Genomic DNA, 17754 nt, shown 5'->3' on the forward strand with positions numbered 1-17754 from the left:
CTGTTTGACCAACAGCAGCTGAGCTGGAGACACTTAATGCCAGGGTCAGTAACTTGTTTAATTTGTTACAAAACGCAAGTAAATAGAATCATCTATGTTTTGAGATTCTGTAATAATACCGCTTTTGCAACTGGACTCAAACAGAAACCTTCAAGGAGAAAGTGCTGGAGATCAGAGCTGAAAATGTGTTGCTGGAAAAGCGCAGCAGGTCAGGCAGCATCCAAAGAGCAGGAGAATCGACGTTTCGGGCATGAGCCCTTCTACAGGAAGAAGGGCTCATGCCTGAAACGTCGATTCTCCTGCTCCTTGAATGTTGCCTGACCTGCTGCGCTTTTCCAACAACACATTTTCAGCTCAAACAGAAATCTGGCAATTCACTGAAAGCATCAACACTGTTTAGAAAATATCAGTTTGTTATAAACCGATAAAATATGTTTTCACAGGAAACTCCTCACCAATGTTTCATGTATCAAAATTGTAATTGAAAAATGAGACAGGAAATGAACGTACAAAAAAAATGTATTAAGTTTATTCAGCATGTGAAACATCCTTCATCTCAATACAATCTGGTTTAGACATTTGGTTCATATATTAAAAGTTGTTGATTGATTTCACTGATATGATAGCTGAATTCTATTGAGTGGAATCTGCTGTCTATATGGACTAAATTTAGAGTATAAATTAACTAATTCCGCATTGTAAACTAATTTAAACTTTGACTGCAAATGGACTACATCTGCACTGTAAATGGACTAAACCTGTACTATGAACAAAATGTACACTGATAAATGACTACATGTACATTTTAAAGATTTTTTCCTGTACTTGAAATGGATTAAAGCTTCAGTGTAAATAAACTAAATCTGAACTTTATATGGAAAAAGCCTGCACTGTAAATGGGCTAACTGTAAGGTAAAATGGACTGAATCTTGAATGTAAATTGATTAAACCTGCAGTGGATGTGATTATGCTGAAAAGCTGCCATTTCTAAAGTTTGAACTTTATAAATATGAATCTGCAATCTACAATTGTTAATTGTACCTTATCAACACTGTTTCATAGAATTAGGGGTGAATGTTTTAATCTACTAAACTGCAGAATAACATTGTATAACAAAAAAATTAAACAAATGGAAGGATTGGTGAGCTAGTGGGAAAGCCCTCCCATCAGCTATTAAATATCTAGAAAGTCAGGGCAGAAAAACTTGCTGGTGACTTAATACCCACAGCTGGTATTTCTGAGACTCCACCACCCCCTAGCCCCTGGCTGTTCACATCTTGGCAAAACTGGCTCTGTTTAGTATTGACAGGTAGAAGCAGTAAATACAAAGTTGTTACTATTGAATAATACTGTTCTCAGAAACATTCAACAAAGATGTTAAAAAGGTATGAGTTAAGGAAAAACAGTATTTTAAATGTACATTAAGATACTTTAATACAAAACCATTATGCAGGGTTTAGTCGTAAGAATGTATGGATTTCCATTGTACATTATGTTTTAAGAAAAAGTTTGCGCACTGCATTTTTGTACAGAGTGGCGACAAGTTTCATAAAGAAAGGTTTCTGTCCTTTGCAGTGTTTGGAAAAATTATAAAACTTTCCTTCATTATCGAGGTTGGATTCAAAGATGAGCATTCCCAGTGAAATGTCATCACAGTGCATTCTCGTTGAGTGAAAAAGTCCTGATCATCTAACAGACACTGCTGGTGGGCAGGGTTCAGAAGTGGAAGGGAGCTTAACCCACTTTAACCCATTATTCCAACTTAACTTTTCATTTGAACTATGCACAGTTGAATCAATCACACTTATAAATAAGGTTACCTTAACAGCAGTGTCATTTAAATTTATTTGTTACTAGCACCAAAATATCAACAAGCATGATTGTGGAACTGCATGAGAGAAGTTCTTTAGAACAAATACACAGTTTGTTTATTTCTAAAAACGAGCCCATGAAGATTTTTGAGGTATGTCATCTTTGGCTTCCATTTCTGCTAACTTTCTGTAACTTGACAATCCCGTCAGAAAACGATATTTACATGGTCCCCGATTTAACATATTTATAGAATCTAACAGTGTGCCACCCTTTACTGGTTTTGTGATGAGATTGTAGACGCGATATAATTCCAAACCTTTCGTGTGCAGTCATAAGCTGTTATTTTCTCCTTCTGTGGTCATGGAAGTAACTGTTCTCAATGCAAAGAACGATAAAGTTATTTGCGCAGTTATAAGAGTGTTGATCCAGGAGTTTGCCTCTTGTAAGTGGCGATGCCTTGCCAGTGAGGGTCATATCTGTTGAACGCCATGCCCCGCAGTAGTTTGTTGTTACTCGGCCACCTCGCTCATTGGATCCATGCCATATTATTTTGTGCGGCCTTGAAAATGAAAATAAAGTCGCAGGTGAATTTTAATTCATGGGCAGGCAAGTGATGCATAACACAAACTTGCCCATGTCAGGTGAGAGTTTATACTGAGGTCTTGCCTGCTATCTCATGTAGGCAGTGAAGATCCTAAGAATCATTTCAAAGAAAAATAGAAATTGTTGGGGAGGGTGTAGTGTGGGCTTGGGGACTGTATTCCTCTGGTGTCTTGCTCAATATTTATCCCTTACCAAAGGTAGATCTCTGGGAAAATACTGTGCACAAATTGATCACTGCATCTCGTACAGAGTACGACCTATACTTATAAGGAAATTAGCAACCAATTCTGTGAGATGTCAGATACTGAGATTTAGCACAGAATCTTGTTCTAGCATCAGGTAATTGTGTCTACTTGGTGAGAGACTGTTGAGAGATTTGGGTGCCTGTTTTGATGAAGGCTCACCAGTTAGTCAGTGGTGTAGTCGCTGGTGACTGGATCAAAGACCTCTTACTTACAAATACAATTAGGGAAATCCAAAGATAAATGCCATTGAAAAGTAAAAAGATTACTAAAAGAAGAATAGAATTGATTGGAGACCAAAATTGTAATTTGTCTGGGTAGACAAAAGAAATGTTTGTAAATCTTAATGAATACGTTGTGCATGTCTTCACAAAAGAGGGTGGATTGCAGACACTGTAGATAAGGAAGTGAGAGAAATATTAACTGGCCAGCCTAGCCTGGATGGAAAATTATTTTAAAAGTTCAAAGGGAACGTATTAATTGTCACTTAGAAAGCCACAAGTTAACCAAAGATAGGCAGCATGAATTTGTGAAGCAAATGTCATGTCAAATGCACACTGATTATTCTTTTGGAGAGGGAAGGAGGAGGGTTGATGAGGGACATTTTTTGATGTCGAAATGGATTTTGGGAAGAGGTGTATTTTTGGTTAAGGGGTAAATATTGGGCAAGACATCAGAGGAATATAGTCCTCAACCCCCCCACCCTCCCAACACACACACACACACTTAAATGTAGGTGGGATGATTTAGAAGTTTGTGTGGTTGATACTAAGGAAGAAATCTCTATACGCTAGGAAGGTATCAATTAATTTGTTGAGTGGACAGAAAATGGAATTCAGTACCTAGATGTGTGTGCTAAGAAATTTAGGGAGGACAAGAAAGATAAGGGAATACAGAATAAATTGTATTCTGTGATATGGTATAGTAGAACGATCTTGACATTTATATCTGCAAATCCCTGAAGGTGACAGGAAAACTTTTCTTTGTTGACTGAGGCACAGAACATAAGACAAGAAAGATTAAGCTCAAACTGCATAAGGCATGAATTGGGCTACAGTTAGGCTAATGTACACAATCCTTAACACTGCATTACGAGAAGGCTGTAATTGTCCTAGAGAGGAAACAGAGGATATTTTATGAGATGCTTGTAAGGAACTGGAAGATTTTAACAATGAGGAAAAATTGGATAGGTTGGAATTATTCTTGTTGGAGCAGAGAATGCTGAGGGAAGATTTAATTTAGGTGTGTAAACTCCTTGAGAAATCTAGATAGCATGGATACAAAGTAGTTATTTTCCATAACACACAATTCAATAACCCAAAAGCATAAATTTAAAGTAATTGTAAGGTAATTTAAACTAAAAGATTAGGAGGGAATCGAGGAAGACTGATGGTGGTGAAATTGACTGAGGTAGGATGAAGCTGAAATGCAAGACTTGAAGCAAGAGTTGGAAAATGGGATAAGACAAGACAGCTTTTCAGCCAGCACAAATGTGATTAATCAAATGATCTCCTTCAATGTCCTAAATTTGCAATGTTTTCACAGTATCTAATTTTCCGGAATTCATCTTGATGTGGCCTGAGGTAAGAAAAGTGCTATATTATTGCAAATCTCCGCTTTCTTATTTGCAGAGAGAATTTTGCAGTTCTTTGAATATTATGAGCAGAGACTTACCAGGAAGAATCTTTCATGATGTTTCTACCATCAAATGAATAAATAGGAACGTCTGTGTTGAAATTAGCCTGATTTTTAAAGATGGACTCCCAACTATCAAAAAGCACTTCTCCCTGTCAGAAGAAAAACACATTTTTAAGCAAAACACCATTCCCTGTAACAAGCAGAGCTAGTGTTCAATCAGAGTTCTTTCTACTGAACTAACAGGCTGAGCTGATGTTTTATTTACTGTCTGTGGTCTATGACAACTCAATTAGATATTGACTGGAGCAACCAGGATGTCTGGAATTAACACCAAACCTGCAACTAAGATCACTGAGTGACACAAGAAAGCAGTGACTGAGCAGTACATCACATATAGAGGCAGAGTTAGGCTATCTGAACCTTTAAGAACTGATGCCACTCCTTAAGGTTACAGTACAGGCAAACATTAAGTGACCGAACTGAAAACTGTTATAAAACATCACATTTAACAAATCTCTGGAATGTTTTTACATGCTTCTGTAACAGGAGCTAACTTGTTCTGAGGTATTTTACTGTGACTTATGGAAGAAAACTCCTCTAAAGGATAAATTGTGTACTCCTAACTTCCAACTCTACCTCACCTTCATTTTGAGTGCAGTTCTTTGTCAAATCTGCAGGCTTTACCCTTTTACTTTGTATAATACTGCATTGTCCACTGCAAGTCAACTTGCAATGTCTTTAGTTGTCTCAAATTATTCTTATGCTCTAATTCACCACCAATTAAAAGGGAAACGTATGTCCACTTTAACTGAATTGCTCTCTATTTTCTGAACACTTCTCCTTTGACAGCATCATCTGAACCCACAACCATCTAGAAGGACAAGGGCACCACCTTCTGCACTAACCACCTGAATGGAAATATGTTGCTGTTTCTTCACAATGAGCTCAACTGTCTGTTAATTGGATTGATTGTGGATTACCAGGTCTCCCCCTCCTACCTTTCTAACGAACTTTTCTAAATGCCATTTCCTGCAGTGCCGTCTTTGAGTCGGGATGTGGGTTTGATCAGTCACCATTGACAACTGCTTTCTCTTTGCACATGTCTGTTCTTTGTGCCACTTACAGGTGGCATTTATGTGAATCTCAGACTTTCCTGCTACCCTTTCTGTGAAAATACACTTCTGCATTTTCTGCTGAATTGATAAACAATAATTTTAAGATCACTAATATGAAAATAAAGTATTGCAGATGCTGAAAATCTGAAGTAAAATCAGAAAATGGTTTTGCTTTTGTATCACTGTTTAATTTGCTGCTTTTCCTCTTCCAGAGGCTTATAGTCGTTATAGAGATGTACAGCATGGAAACAGACCCTTTGGTCCAACCTGTCCATGCCGACCAGATATCCCAACCCAATCTAGTCCCACCTGCCAGCACCTGGCCCATATCCCTCCAAACCCTTCCTATTCATATACCCATCCAAATGCCTCTTAAATGTTGCAATTGTACCAGCCTCCACCACTTCCTCTGGCAGCTCATTCCATACAAGCACCACTCTCTGCATGAAAAAGTTGCCCCTTAGGTCTCTTTTATGTCTGTTTTTCTCTCTGAGAAGGTTTCTGTTTCTCTCTCATACCTTGGCCAGCTTTATTGCTCTATTTTGTCTTCTCTTGTTTGGCCCATTTTGGTTTCTATCCATTCACACCTCATGAGCATACCCTCTTTCGTTACTTTACCCATTGCCAAAAAAACCTTTTATCATTTAATCTCTCCTGCCCTCCAATCCAACACAGGCCTTCCTTTTCATTCTTGCCCCCCCTTCTCTCACTTATTCAAAACCCATTAAAATTCAATCTTTCCTCAGTTCTAATGGAGGGTCATTACCAACTTGAAATGTTAACTCTTGTTTCTCTCTCCATAGATGCCATCTGATCCAATGAACATTTCCAGCATTTTCTGCTTTTCTCACTAATTTTAAGATTATACTCCTTGATGCTGATTAACAGCAAAGGAAGTAGTTTCTCTGCATCCACCCTATTAATTGATTTGCGTTTGAGTGATGATTTTATGACCTATAGAGAAATTCTGACATTTTTCATCTTTGACAGCGAGTTCACATAAGACCAAATCTCTCTTCTCATTTCTATTGTTATCTAGTAAAGTTTGATTCTCTTGAAAACCTTTTGGATATTCTGGGTGGTTAGTGGATCTCCACAGATCCAGTTGTGTAGAGGTCATTTCAATTTTGAGCAATGACATAAAATGGGTGTTATTGACTTAGCCACACATTACATGCCTTGCTCAAATTTCCAGTCCACTGCAGTCAAAGAGGAAGAAATTGGGGACAGTACAGTGGAGTAATGTTTCATAGAATTATAATGAGTGACTAATTCATTATTGTCCATTTCCCATCAACTCAGCAAAGTAAATTTTCTCCTATTTGTTTACCTGCTTAGCAATATACTGTAGTACCAAGTGGTTAAGTGTAATTGCAGGACATTGTGGAAGTAACTCAATAAATTTGCTAATTCTGCATTGGTATTAGTAAACAATCATGGAGGCTGATGGGTTTCTTATAAAAATCCAACTGATTCACGTTTCAGGAAGAGAGCCTGCCACCTCCCATATGGCCTTGTCTATGCATTACTCCAGTCCATTGGACATTGACACTAAGTACAGCTTAGTTCAGAAGTTTCATGTACCAAGAACAAATTTGAAACAAACCTATTTGATGAAAGTGTGATCATAGTGAGACCAATCCTCAATGTTTTGATACTATGCTTGGTACAAACATAATTCAACAACTTAGTCTGATGACCAATTCAGGAGAAAGTGAGGTCTGCAGATGCTGGAGATCAGAGCTGAAAATGTGTTGCTGGAAAAGCGCAGCAGGTCAGGCAGCATCCAGGGAACAGGAGAATCGACGTTTCGGACATAAGCCCTTCTTCAGCCCTGAAGAAGGGCTTATGTCCGAAACGTCGATTCTCCTGTTCCCTGGATGCTGCCTGACCTGCTGCGCTTTTCCAGCAACACATTTTCAGCTCTGACGACCATTACAAATTGCTTTTCAAATATTCTCACTTCAGCACTTGTTAACATTTTGCAACTAGCACCGAGTCTTGCTAGCAGAGTGCACAATTTGAGCATTTAGCCACAATCTTGTAGGTCTCTCAAACTCAATCCATTTATGTTTAGCCTCTTTAACAGATTGCCAACCATACCACTTGTTTATCAATGTGCTGTTTTGCCTTCCGTAGCCCAATTTACATCATTCCGAAGCCCATCATTTACTAGTTCTCTCACTTTGTTATTTTTTAATTAATGTAATTATGTAACTAGATTAGTAATCAGAGGTTTGGGCTAATGATCTAGAGTTCAAGTGCCACCCCATTTGAACTCAATAAACCTGGAAATAAAAGTGACCAAGTAGTTAGATACTTACTGTACATACTCGAGTAAACGTCGATCTCAAGCAAACATTGACCCCCAATTGTTGGCCAAAATATCTGGAATTTTCCATATATCTCGTGTAAAAGTCAACCCTAGTTCTTTGCAGTTAGCAGATCAACATTTGAGAGTCAAGGTATTATCCTGTACATAAGTGCTATGGTGAGGAAATGAATTCTTTTTATTGTGCTATTATGTGATTTGATATCCAATTCACACCAATTTGATGCGAAAGTTTAAGATGCATCATGTCAGAGTCAAGTGACAACCAACATCATGGGATATACCTCGTTCAGGTTTTGAAATATCTTCTTCATTTTGTGTAAAAATGCCCTCCAGGAAAAAAAAACAGTATACAGCAGCATTTAAAATGAAAGCTATTGAAGTTGCAGAGAAGACAAAATAACTATGTAGCATTGAGAGAATTTTGTGTCTCAGAGAAACTTGTGTGAGATTGGAGAAAGACGGCAAACCAACTTCAGACAATGCTAAAATGAAAGTGTGCCAACAGATGTAAACCTAGCAAGTGGCCACAACTGGAGAAAAAAAGTTGCTGAGTGGTATTTGAAAATTGTAAAAATGGAAAATGTATGAAGTCATCTGAATCCATGCATGAAATGAATCAAAGAAGGATGGAATTTTGGATTTTACGGCAAGTGCTGGATTGTGCATAAGGTTCATGAGAAGGTATGGCTTAGTACTTCAGCAGAGAACTAAGACTGAAAAAAGCTGTCAGCTGAAGTAGAAGATATGATATTACAGTTTCACCAGTTTGTAATCAGAAACCAGCAGAAGAAAGATGACAAACTATCGTGCATTGGAAACGCCCATTACCCTCGACATGCCAGAGAATTGAACTGTGAACCAAACAGGAGAAAAAAACACTCTTGGTGAAAACCACTGACCATGAGAAAAGTAGGTTTATTTTAGTTCTTTCTTGTATGGCTGATGGCTCTAAGTTAAAACTGATGGCTGTTTTTCAGAGAAAAACTTTGCCAAAGGAGAAATTTCCAAAAGGAATTGTCCATATGCATCCACAAAGTTGGATGGATAAAGGTGGATGTAGAAAATGGATAAAGGAAGTTTGGAATTTATGGCCTGGTGGACTATGGAAGGAGAAGAGTTTGCTTGTCATGGATCAGTTTAGATCACAACTAGTGAAGAATGTTGTTGATAACATCCAATCACGTAACACTTGACGTAGCTGTAACTCCTGGCGGACTTACAAGTGTTTTGCAACCAATAGATGTTGGTATCAATAAAGCTTTTCAAGGACATGATGAGAATGAAGTGGAATAACTGAATGCATGATCGAGAAAAAATATACACAAAGGGAGGCAGTATATGGGCTCCATCATTGTCACTGATTTGTGAATGGATCGTTGATTCATGGGAGGAAATAAGAGTTGATACTATTTTCAAATCATTCAAGAAATGTGAAATTTTGCACGCATTGGATGGTACAGAGGACGATTGTCTATGGGGTAACATGGATGAAGAAGAAGAGGCAGATGACGTGCTACCTCTAACTATGGACAGTGAAGCTGAAGAGGATCCAAATGATGACATCATTCATCCTGATTATAAAGCTTTATTTAGTGTTGAAGATATTGAACAGTGTGATTTTGCAGGATTTTAATGAACTTTTGTATTTGGCATGTTTAAGATGTACACCATATTATATTTCTACTTCACTTTTTACATAAAAGTTCACTAATTCAATTTTGTTTCTGTAGTCTTTATCTGGTAATTGTCATAATTCGTTGTGACCTTTTCTTATATTCGTTTAGAGATCAATTGGACTTCTGCTAATGATATGGTATTTTGGACTGTAGCATGAACTCCAGCCCCTCAAAAGTAGTATCCATGCAATAGTTGACCTCATAAATCTAACAAATTGGACTTTTACACAAGTACATACAGTAAATTATCTCCTTTAGGGAAGGAAATCTATCGGTCTCACCTTACCATGTGATTTGAACATCATGACTGAGCAATTCCAATCAAAGTCCATAGACCCTACCAAGCCCCTGAGTCATATTGAGCCTGATTTTAGCTCTGGGCAAATGGTTACGTTTTGAATGAATGAAAATCAAGCCCTATTAACCAATGTAATTCCACAAATCTATATATAATCTACAATAATAATAGAATGGGAAGATTCACATTGGCAAATTGACTCTAAGTCAGTAACACAGATTTCCTTGAAATGCTAAATTATTCTTGAGATAGCCATTCCTAACTATTTGTCTATAAGTTCAAATAAATCCTAAACAAAATCATTTTCAGAATATTTACACATTAAGAGAGAAAAATAATTTCTATAACGTTACGTTTTGATATAGAGAGACAACTATTTATTCAAAGGCAGTAACCACAATATATGCTTTTACCTTCAAGTTGACAATGGGCATATTTAATCTGTCAGCTTTCCTCACAATTGTATATAAATCTTGGAGTTGAGAAGATAGGAAAGCTCGGTAAGTCGCTACTGAGCCCATAGCTCGAGCTTGTTGGAAGCATTGTAAATCAGCCCCACGGATACCCCTCATGTTGCCAGGCAGGGGTGTGTTTAAAGCCACCAAGTGTAACTTAAAGGAAACAGAAAGAAAGGTCAGGTTAAAATGTGCAATTACAAATCTGTAATCCAAAGATTCCCCTTAAAAATAAACACCAGGCTTTCTACTTCACCTTACTTGCAGTAAATTAAGTTTTTAAGCCACTGCTTCCAGTAAAATGTAAGGGCATAGATATTCCTCAGAGATTTCTCTGTAGCTTTCGTGGGAAGTCAGTGAAACACATACAAAACTAATGTGAACCATCATCAATATACCCATCCCTATGGAGATTTTTTCCTACTCCACCTCAAAGTTCTGGCACACAAGATTCACTCTCACAAGTAAGAAAGGCCTGCTAACCACTGTCTTCCTCCTCCACATAGTGATGCAGCTGAATTAATGTAGTCATTTCCCTGAAGCTGCATTCTGGTAGAAAGGCCCAGGCTCTTCATCAAAAATTACAAGGAACCACAACATTGTAGGCATGATTTTCTATTGACTTTCTAAATCTCCACATGTTTAGCTCTAGAAATAAAAATTAATTGTCTTGAAAGAGTCAGATCTCATTGTAAGCTATGAATGACAGATTAATTTGAGGATGTAAAATTAATTTTCTCTGCCCAAATTATTCAATTAACATATAGATCATACCTATGTGATGTAGGTAGTTATCAATTTGTCTGTAGATTGACCAGCTTGTTGAGTAAGTATTATAGCATTCACAACAAGCAGACATTAACCTGTCTCTATTTCCTGTGCTCTGCCACTTCGAATCAGACTCTTGTCAATTTTCAGATTCACAACTGATTCCCAGTGGTTAATATTTACAAAGTCAGAAGTCACGTGACACCAGGATATAGTCCAACAGGTTTATTTGAAATCACAAGCTTTTGGAGCGATGATCCTTCACCTGATGAAGGAGCAATGCTCTGAAAGCTTGTGATTTCAAATAAACCTGTCGGACTATAAACCTGGTGTCACGTGACTTCTGACTTTGTCCACCCCAGTCCAACACCAGCAGCTCCACATAATGTAAATGTTTACAACTATGAGCTGCAACATTCAGAAATAAATTAACTTACCGCTGGCTTCTGATCATTTATCACTGAGAATGGGTTTGGTGCCTGAAGTACAAAAAGACATATAATACAAGTCATAAACCTGTTTGGAACAGTTCCCATGTTTCACCTTAAATTTAAAGACAAGTTAGAAGTTCTTACTGAGATCGAGTTAGTTGAGCGATATGGTTCATCAGCAGGAGCAGGAATCAGATCACCAAGCTGGCAATAGAAGCAGAAAAAACTTCTAAAAACCATGAACCAACAGTAAACTCAAGAATTAGAGTTCTGAAATAAATATTTACCTGGAGCTTTCTCCAGCCATTGTGAACTCGAATGTAAAGGTCCCCCCCGTTGTTAATATAGCCTAAGGAGCCTTCAGTTACTGAACGGGTTGATTTATGCATAAGCTCCATGTTGTTGAACACTTTTACCTATCCAGCATATAAAATAAACAAGGTTAAACACTGTCATTGTGTTAGAAATTTGGAAACATTCTGCAAGATCAACTAAACAAAATAGACGTTAGAGGATGGAAAATAATTTTGTTCAATATATGTGATAACAACAATACATAGGATTGCATGCAAAATGTCTCTTAGGTAGATGCAAAAATTCCAGGCTGAAGAATCAGTGTGTGGTAAGGATAATAATTACTATCATCTGTATCTTGGGGTTGGAGGGTTTGCGTTATAAGGAGAGACTGGGTAAGCTGGGATTTTTTTCACTGGAGCATAGGAGGTTCAGTGGTGACATTACAGACTCTTATTAAATTATGAAGGGCACAGATACAGTGAATAGCAAAGGTCTTCTCCCTGGATAGGGAAGCTCAAGACTACAAGATATATATTTAAGATGAGAGAAGAAAGATTCAAAAGGGACCTTAGGGGCAATTGTTTCACATAGAGGGTGGTTTGTGTGTGGAATGAACTGCCAGAGGAATTGTTAGATGCAAGTACAGTTACAACATTTAAAAGACATTTGGACAGGTACATGAATATGAACACTTTAGATGGTTATGGGTCAAACACAGGCAAATGGGCTAGTTTAGCTTGGGAAACTTGGTCAACATGGATAAATTGTTCAAAGTTTGTGAGAAGATTTGTAGCTCGGGTGCTCGTTGTTGTGGTTCTGTTCGCCGAGCTGGGAATTTGTGTTGCAGACATTTCGTCCCCTGTTTATTTACAATGATCCAACTTTAGAAGTCTGCCACCATGAATCAAAGCAGTAAGTATTACATTGTAATAGTTTAAGTGCTGAAAGTAAGTGATGGAAAGAAAGGATATTCAAAGTTTGTGAGAAGATTTGTAGCTCGGGTGCTCGTTGTTGTGGTTCTGTTCGCCGAGCTGAGAATTTGTGTTGCAGACGTTTCGTCCCCTGTCTAGGTGACATCCTCAGTGCTTGGGAGCCTCCTGTGAAGGGCTTCTGTGATCTTTCCTCCGGAATTTGTAGTGGTTTGTATCTGCCGCTGTCCGCTGCAGTGGCCGGTATATTGGGTCCAGGTCGATGTGCTTATTGATTGAATCTGTGGATGAGTGCCATGCCTCTAGGAATTCCCTGTTCCTAGTTCCCTAGGAACTACTGTTATAGGACAAACCAAACAGAGAACAGCCAGGGAATTCCTAGAGGCATGGCACTACTACAAATGTTGGAGGAAAGATCACAGAAGCGCTTCACAGGAGGCTCCCAAGCACTGAGGATGTCACCCAAACAGGGGACGAAACATCTGCAACACAAATTTCCAGCTTGGCGAACAGAACCACAACGTGGATAAATTGTATCAAAGGGTTTGTTTCAGAACTGTATGACTGTATAAAATGCTGTCTGTATCATAACTTTCAATTCAGCTCCATTCACCCATCAGCCCTGCTCACTAACTTATACTGGCTCCTGAGCTACCAACACCTAAAATATAAAATTTCCCCCATCAGTGCTCAAAATACCCTTGGACCTTATCTTTCCAAGAAAGAATGGGAGACATATCTACATAAATCTTTAAGGATGGGAGGACAAGTTAAGAATGCTATTCAAAATGTACATGAGATCCTTCGTTATATAGCATAAGTAAACATTACACCAAAAAGGAGGTTATGCAAAACTTCTGTAAAAATCTAGTCAAGCTCCAACTGGAGTATTGTGATGTACACATTGAACAATCTATGGACCTGGAGAGATTGCAGATCAGATTTCTTGAGAAAGACACCAGGTTTCAGTTCTATGGAGTGATTAGAGAAATCAGGCAGTGATGATAAAAGGAAGTTTTAATTGAGGTGTTCAAAATCATGAAAATCTTTGTACTGTTTCCAAGGCTGAAGAGGTGGTAATTAGAATATAAGATTAAATCCTTAATTGGAAAAAGAACCAGAGATGAGGCAAGGAGATTTCCTTTGTATGCACTGACCTTTGATGGTGTTAGACGCACTGCCAATAATAAGGCTTGAATTTTTATGCCTGAGTCAGCAATGCAGAACTGTGAAAATCTCTGGCTCTACAAACTGCTCTTTACCCCTCATCAAGATTGCCTCTGCACCTATCCACAGGGGAACCCTCCTTCTCCAAATACCTCCAACTGCTTTAAACCTTCTTCAAGGTTTTAACCTCAATCCTCCCCCGCCATTTTGGAAATCGGTGGGTGCCGATTGCAGGTGGGGTCCATTTGGAGTTGGGGGGATTTCCAAAGCTGGGACTCCAGGCTATTTTGGCTAAACCAGAGACCATCTCCGTCCCCACAAAAATTCAGGTCTCCCTTTATAAGGAAATTGGATAAACTGATGAAGGTGAAGGGTTAGTAACATCAAAAGCCTTTATAAAGTCCAAGTAAACCACATTCACTTGTTTCCCTGATTAACTTTATTAGTTACATCCTTGAAAAATTCCAATAGATTTGTCACGTGTGATCTCCCATTTGTAAGTTCATGCTGACTCTGTGCAATCCAATCACTGTTTTCTAAATGCTTGATGATGGGGCAAAAGTACAGAATGGGACTAAATGAAGAGATTTTCTCAGGAGCTGCCACAAGCCATAGTTTCCTTCTGTATACTCCTATAATAAAAAAGTTAAGAGATAAGAGTGAACACTGCCTATTTGATCCATTGAACCTGATCCACTATTGAATAAAATATACTTGCTGAACGTCCACCTTATCTTCACTTTCCAACCTATCTCTTAAATCCTCTATTGCCCAAATATCCACAACGTCTTAGTTTTGAATATACTCAATTGTTGAGCATCTATAGTCCTCTGTGGCAGAGATTTTCAAAGACTGACGACTTTCTGATTGAAAATATTTCTTCTCAACTCAGTCTCAAGTAGCTCAACTCTTATCCTGAGGCCATGACCCCCTCATCTCCAACCATGGGGAAACAGCTTCTTAACACCTATTTTGTCAAGCCCTCTGAGAGATAATGAGATCAGTTCATTGTTATAAATTCCAGAGTATAGGCCCATTCCAAATAATTTTCTCAATAGGGCAGCCTCCTTACCTCTTAGCCAAATAATCTTGCGAAAAGTGAGACAACCACAGTAATGGACTGAGCATCACAAAATCTACAGATGCGCTTAGAAAAGACCACATGAAAAAACAGCAGGTTGACTCCAATTATATTAGCACAAGCTTTCCCATGTTGTGTCACTCACTTGTAACCGTGTTCAGTCACACACTTAAGGAAAACAGGGCTGTGCAGTTCAATATTTTCATTCCAACAGAAAACGAAAGAACACAAACTCTTTTGGACACATTCTCTTTTGCACTGATAACATGCAAGGATTAGTTAAGCATTATCTGTTGTTTCTCCTCTCACTTACAACACTGCCACTGTCCCCTTGTCCTGGTGGCCCTGGAGGTCCTGGAGGTCCAGGCAGTGCGATAGCTGCAAAGTAAGTAGAACCTATTTATAAAGTGAACATTTCTGCTTGGAAATGAGTAGTTTAACGTTAACTTGGAAACTGCTCAGTGTTAACATTGAGTTATTACTGGTCGTAAAGTAGCCTTCATACTTTGAGAATTTTTGAGCTCCAACAACGACAACAAATACCTCCACGTGGGCTCACCTGATCCGAAGACTCCTGGAATTCCTGGAGGTCCTGGGGGCCCCGGACGACCTCGCGGACCTGTAATCCCATAACCTGGAGATCCTGGGGGCCCAGGTAGGCCGGGTGGCCCCATTGGTCCTACGACAGATTCACCCTTAGGACCCTGTGGGAAGGAAGAAAGTGAAACACTACTAACAAAACCAAAATCTTTCCAGTTTACTATTTTGATATCTTAACTCTCATTCCCTTAGGTAGTGGTGTGAGGCAGTAGCAGGGTTTTATGGACTTCTATGCCACAGTTCATATCATAGTGGAGATAGCATATTTAAATTGTGAGGCATGATAAACTCTATTGGTAATGGCTGTAATGTTACAAGACAATAGGTATACAGCTGGCTGATGCAGTTTGACATAGAGAAAAATGAAGCACTGCATTTTAGAAGCAGAAATGGTCAAGAAAAGATCTTTTAAACAGTAAGAGTTGAGAAAAAGCAGGGGGATACTTGGCATGTGCAGAATCACAGGTAATTCAAAGCGATGATGCAAACAGACAAAACCCTAAAAAAAGCAAAAGCAAACCTTTTATTTTCATGTTGAGACCAAAACACAAAAGGAGATAATGTCGGGAATAAAAAGATGGACAAAAGCCGGAGAATTTAGCAGGTTGAGCAGCATCTAGTTAAAGAAAAACATGAAGTGGCCAATGATTCAGCATAAGATATATCCTTAAGACAGTGAAGGAAAGACTTAAGTTCTGAAATTTCAATTGGTTGTTGTTCCAAAGATGTTGATTGACGGGCAGTATGTTTTCATCTTTTTGTGTATCAACAGATTGGATTTGTTTTAGATATAAGGTTGAACTTGCTCGAGACTGTTGCAAGGCTGCAGTTAGACAAACTGCGCAGTTGTAGGAAAGAGTAAAGCAATAGAGGAGGTACAGAGCTGATGCACTTCAATGTTAATAGGATGACAGTATTACATGACAGTTATGAAGGTACCCTTGAAACATTAGGCCTTGGCACAAAAAAAATCAAAGAGGCAACTTGATTGAAACAATTAAGATACGGAAAGATAATGAAAAAGTCAAAAAGTGAGGAACTTTTCAATCTGCATGATGATTCGTAGAAGACACAAAAAGAAGAAAAATCAATAAGAGTTAAAGAGAAAGTTGGAAAAATCATCTCTGCACAAATGATGGCTCGAAATGCTGTTGATGCAAAATCCACAAATTCTTTCTAAAAGGTGCTCATGTGGAAATATTGCTACCATCAAATTGATAGGTCAAATACCTGCTTCTATGCAATAACAAGATAAATGACATATAACAGACACAGGATATTTAATGCATTAAATATTGTTAAGGTCTGTCATAACATACATTTTACTGAGCAACATTGAGGGGATTTTTTTATTTTTCCATAGGATAAAGATATTGCCAGTAGGAAAACATTTATTTCCAATCCCTAATTGGCCTTCGGAAAGTCAGCTGATTTCTTGAATGGTTGCAGTCCTTGAGGTGGAGGGACACCCGCCGTACTGTTAGGGAGGGAGTTTGAGGATTTTGACCCAGCAGCAGTGAAGGAATGCTCCCATGTGCCCAAGTTACTGAAGTTCCACAGTACATCTTACGATGGTATATGTTGCTGGTGAAGAGAATGAATATTGAAGAAAGTGGCTGGAGTAACATTCAAGCTGGCTGTTTTGTCCTGAATTGTGTTAAACTTCTAGAATATTATAGGAACTGCACTCTCAAGGCAAGTGGGGAGTGTTTTCTCATATTCCTGATTCGTGTCTGTGTTGGAGAGACAGGAGGTGAGTACCACAGAGTTCCTAGCTGTTAGTCTACTCTCATAGCTACCATATTTATGAGTGGTCCAGTTCAGCTTTCAGTCAGTGGTAACCCCAGAATGTTTTTGGTTGGGGATTCAGTGACAATAATACCTCGGGATCATCAAAGGGTAATGGTGAGATTCTCTCTTGTTGGAGATGATTAATTGGGTAAAGATCATTTTCTTTTTGAACTGCTTACCACTGGTCCAGGTCTTCCATGAGGCCCGATGGGTCCTGGTGGACCAGGCAAATGCGACAGGAACAACCCACTACCTGATTCTCCTTTCTCTCCTTTCTGACCCGTCGTACCAGTATCTCCTTTCTCACCCTTTAAAAGTCAAAAGACAAGAATGTTTTAAGATAGTTATCAAAGCCCAGTGTAGCTGATTATCCAATGGTTAAGAAAGAAAGAACCTATGGTCAAACTTGCAAGTAATGTAAAAGATGTGAAATCATTTTTATATAGACTAAGTAAGTTAGTCGATGGCAAGACAAGCTCAACATAAAAGCAAGAGACACATTCAAAACAACATCTC

At 38.5% G+C, this 17754-nt stretch overlaps 1 protein-coding gene across 3 annotated transcripts in view; it reads right to left on the bottom strand.

Moving 5' to 3' along the window:
• Positions 1–507: 507 nt before the first annotated feature.
• Positions 508–17754, bottom strand: part of LOC122549324 (collagen alpha-1(XV) chain-like) — a 265827-nt gene continuing 248580 nt past the window's right edge. For all 3 annotated transcript variants that reach the window (XM_043688956.2, XM_043688955.2, XM_043688954.2), the window contains 9 exons: positions 17418–17546; positions 15407–15551; positions 15161–15225; positions 11661–11789; positions 11518–11577; positions 11380–11421; positions 10133–10330; positions 4332–4444; positions 508–2371 (listed from right to left, as the gene is read on the bottom strand). In XM_043688956.2, coding sequence (XP_043544891.1) covers positions 2152–2371; positions 4332–4444; positions 10133–10330; positions 11380–11421; positions 11518–11577; positions 11661–11789; positions 15161–15225; positions 15407–15551; positions 17418–17546 — 1101 coding nt within the window. In that variant the 3' untranslated portion in view covers positions 508–2151. The remainder of the gene's footprint in view (positions 2372–4331; positions 4445–10132; positions 10331–11379; positions 11422–11517; positions 11578–11660; positions 11790–15160; positions 15226–15406; positions 15552–17417; positions 17547–17754) is intronic.

Source organism: Chiloscyllium plagiosum, unplaced genomic scaffold, assembly GCF_037043375.1.
Source record: "Chiloscyllium plagiosum isolate Xiang-an unplaced genomic scaffold, Cpla_swu_hap1 HiC_scaffold_4, whole genome shotgun sequence".
Taxonomy (NCBI): Eukaryota; Metazoa; Chordata; class Chondrichthyes; order Orectolobiformes; family Hemiscylliidae; genus Chiloscyllium; species Chiloscyllium plagiosum.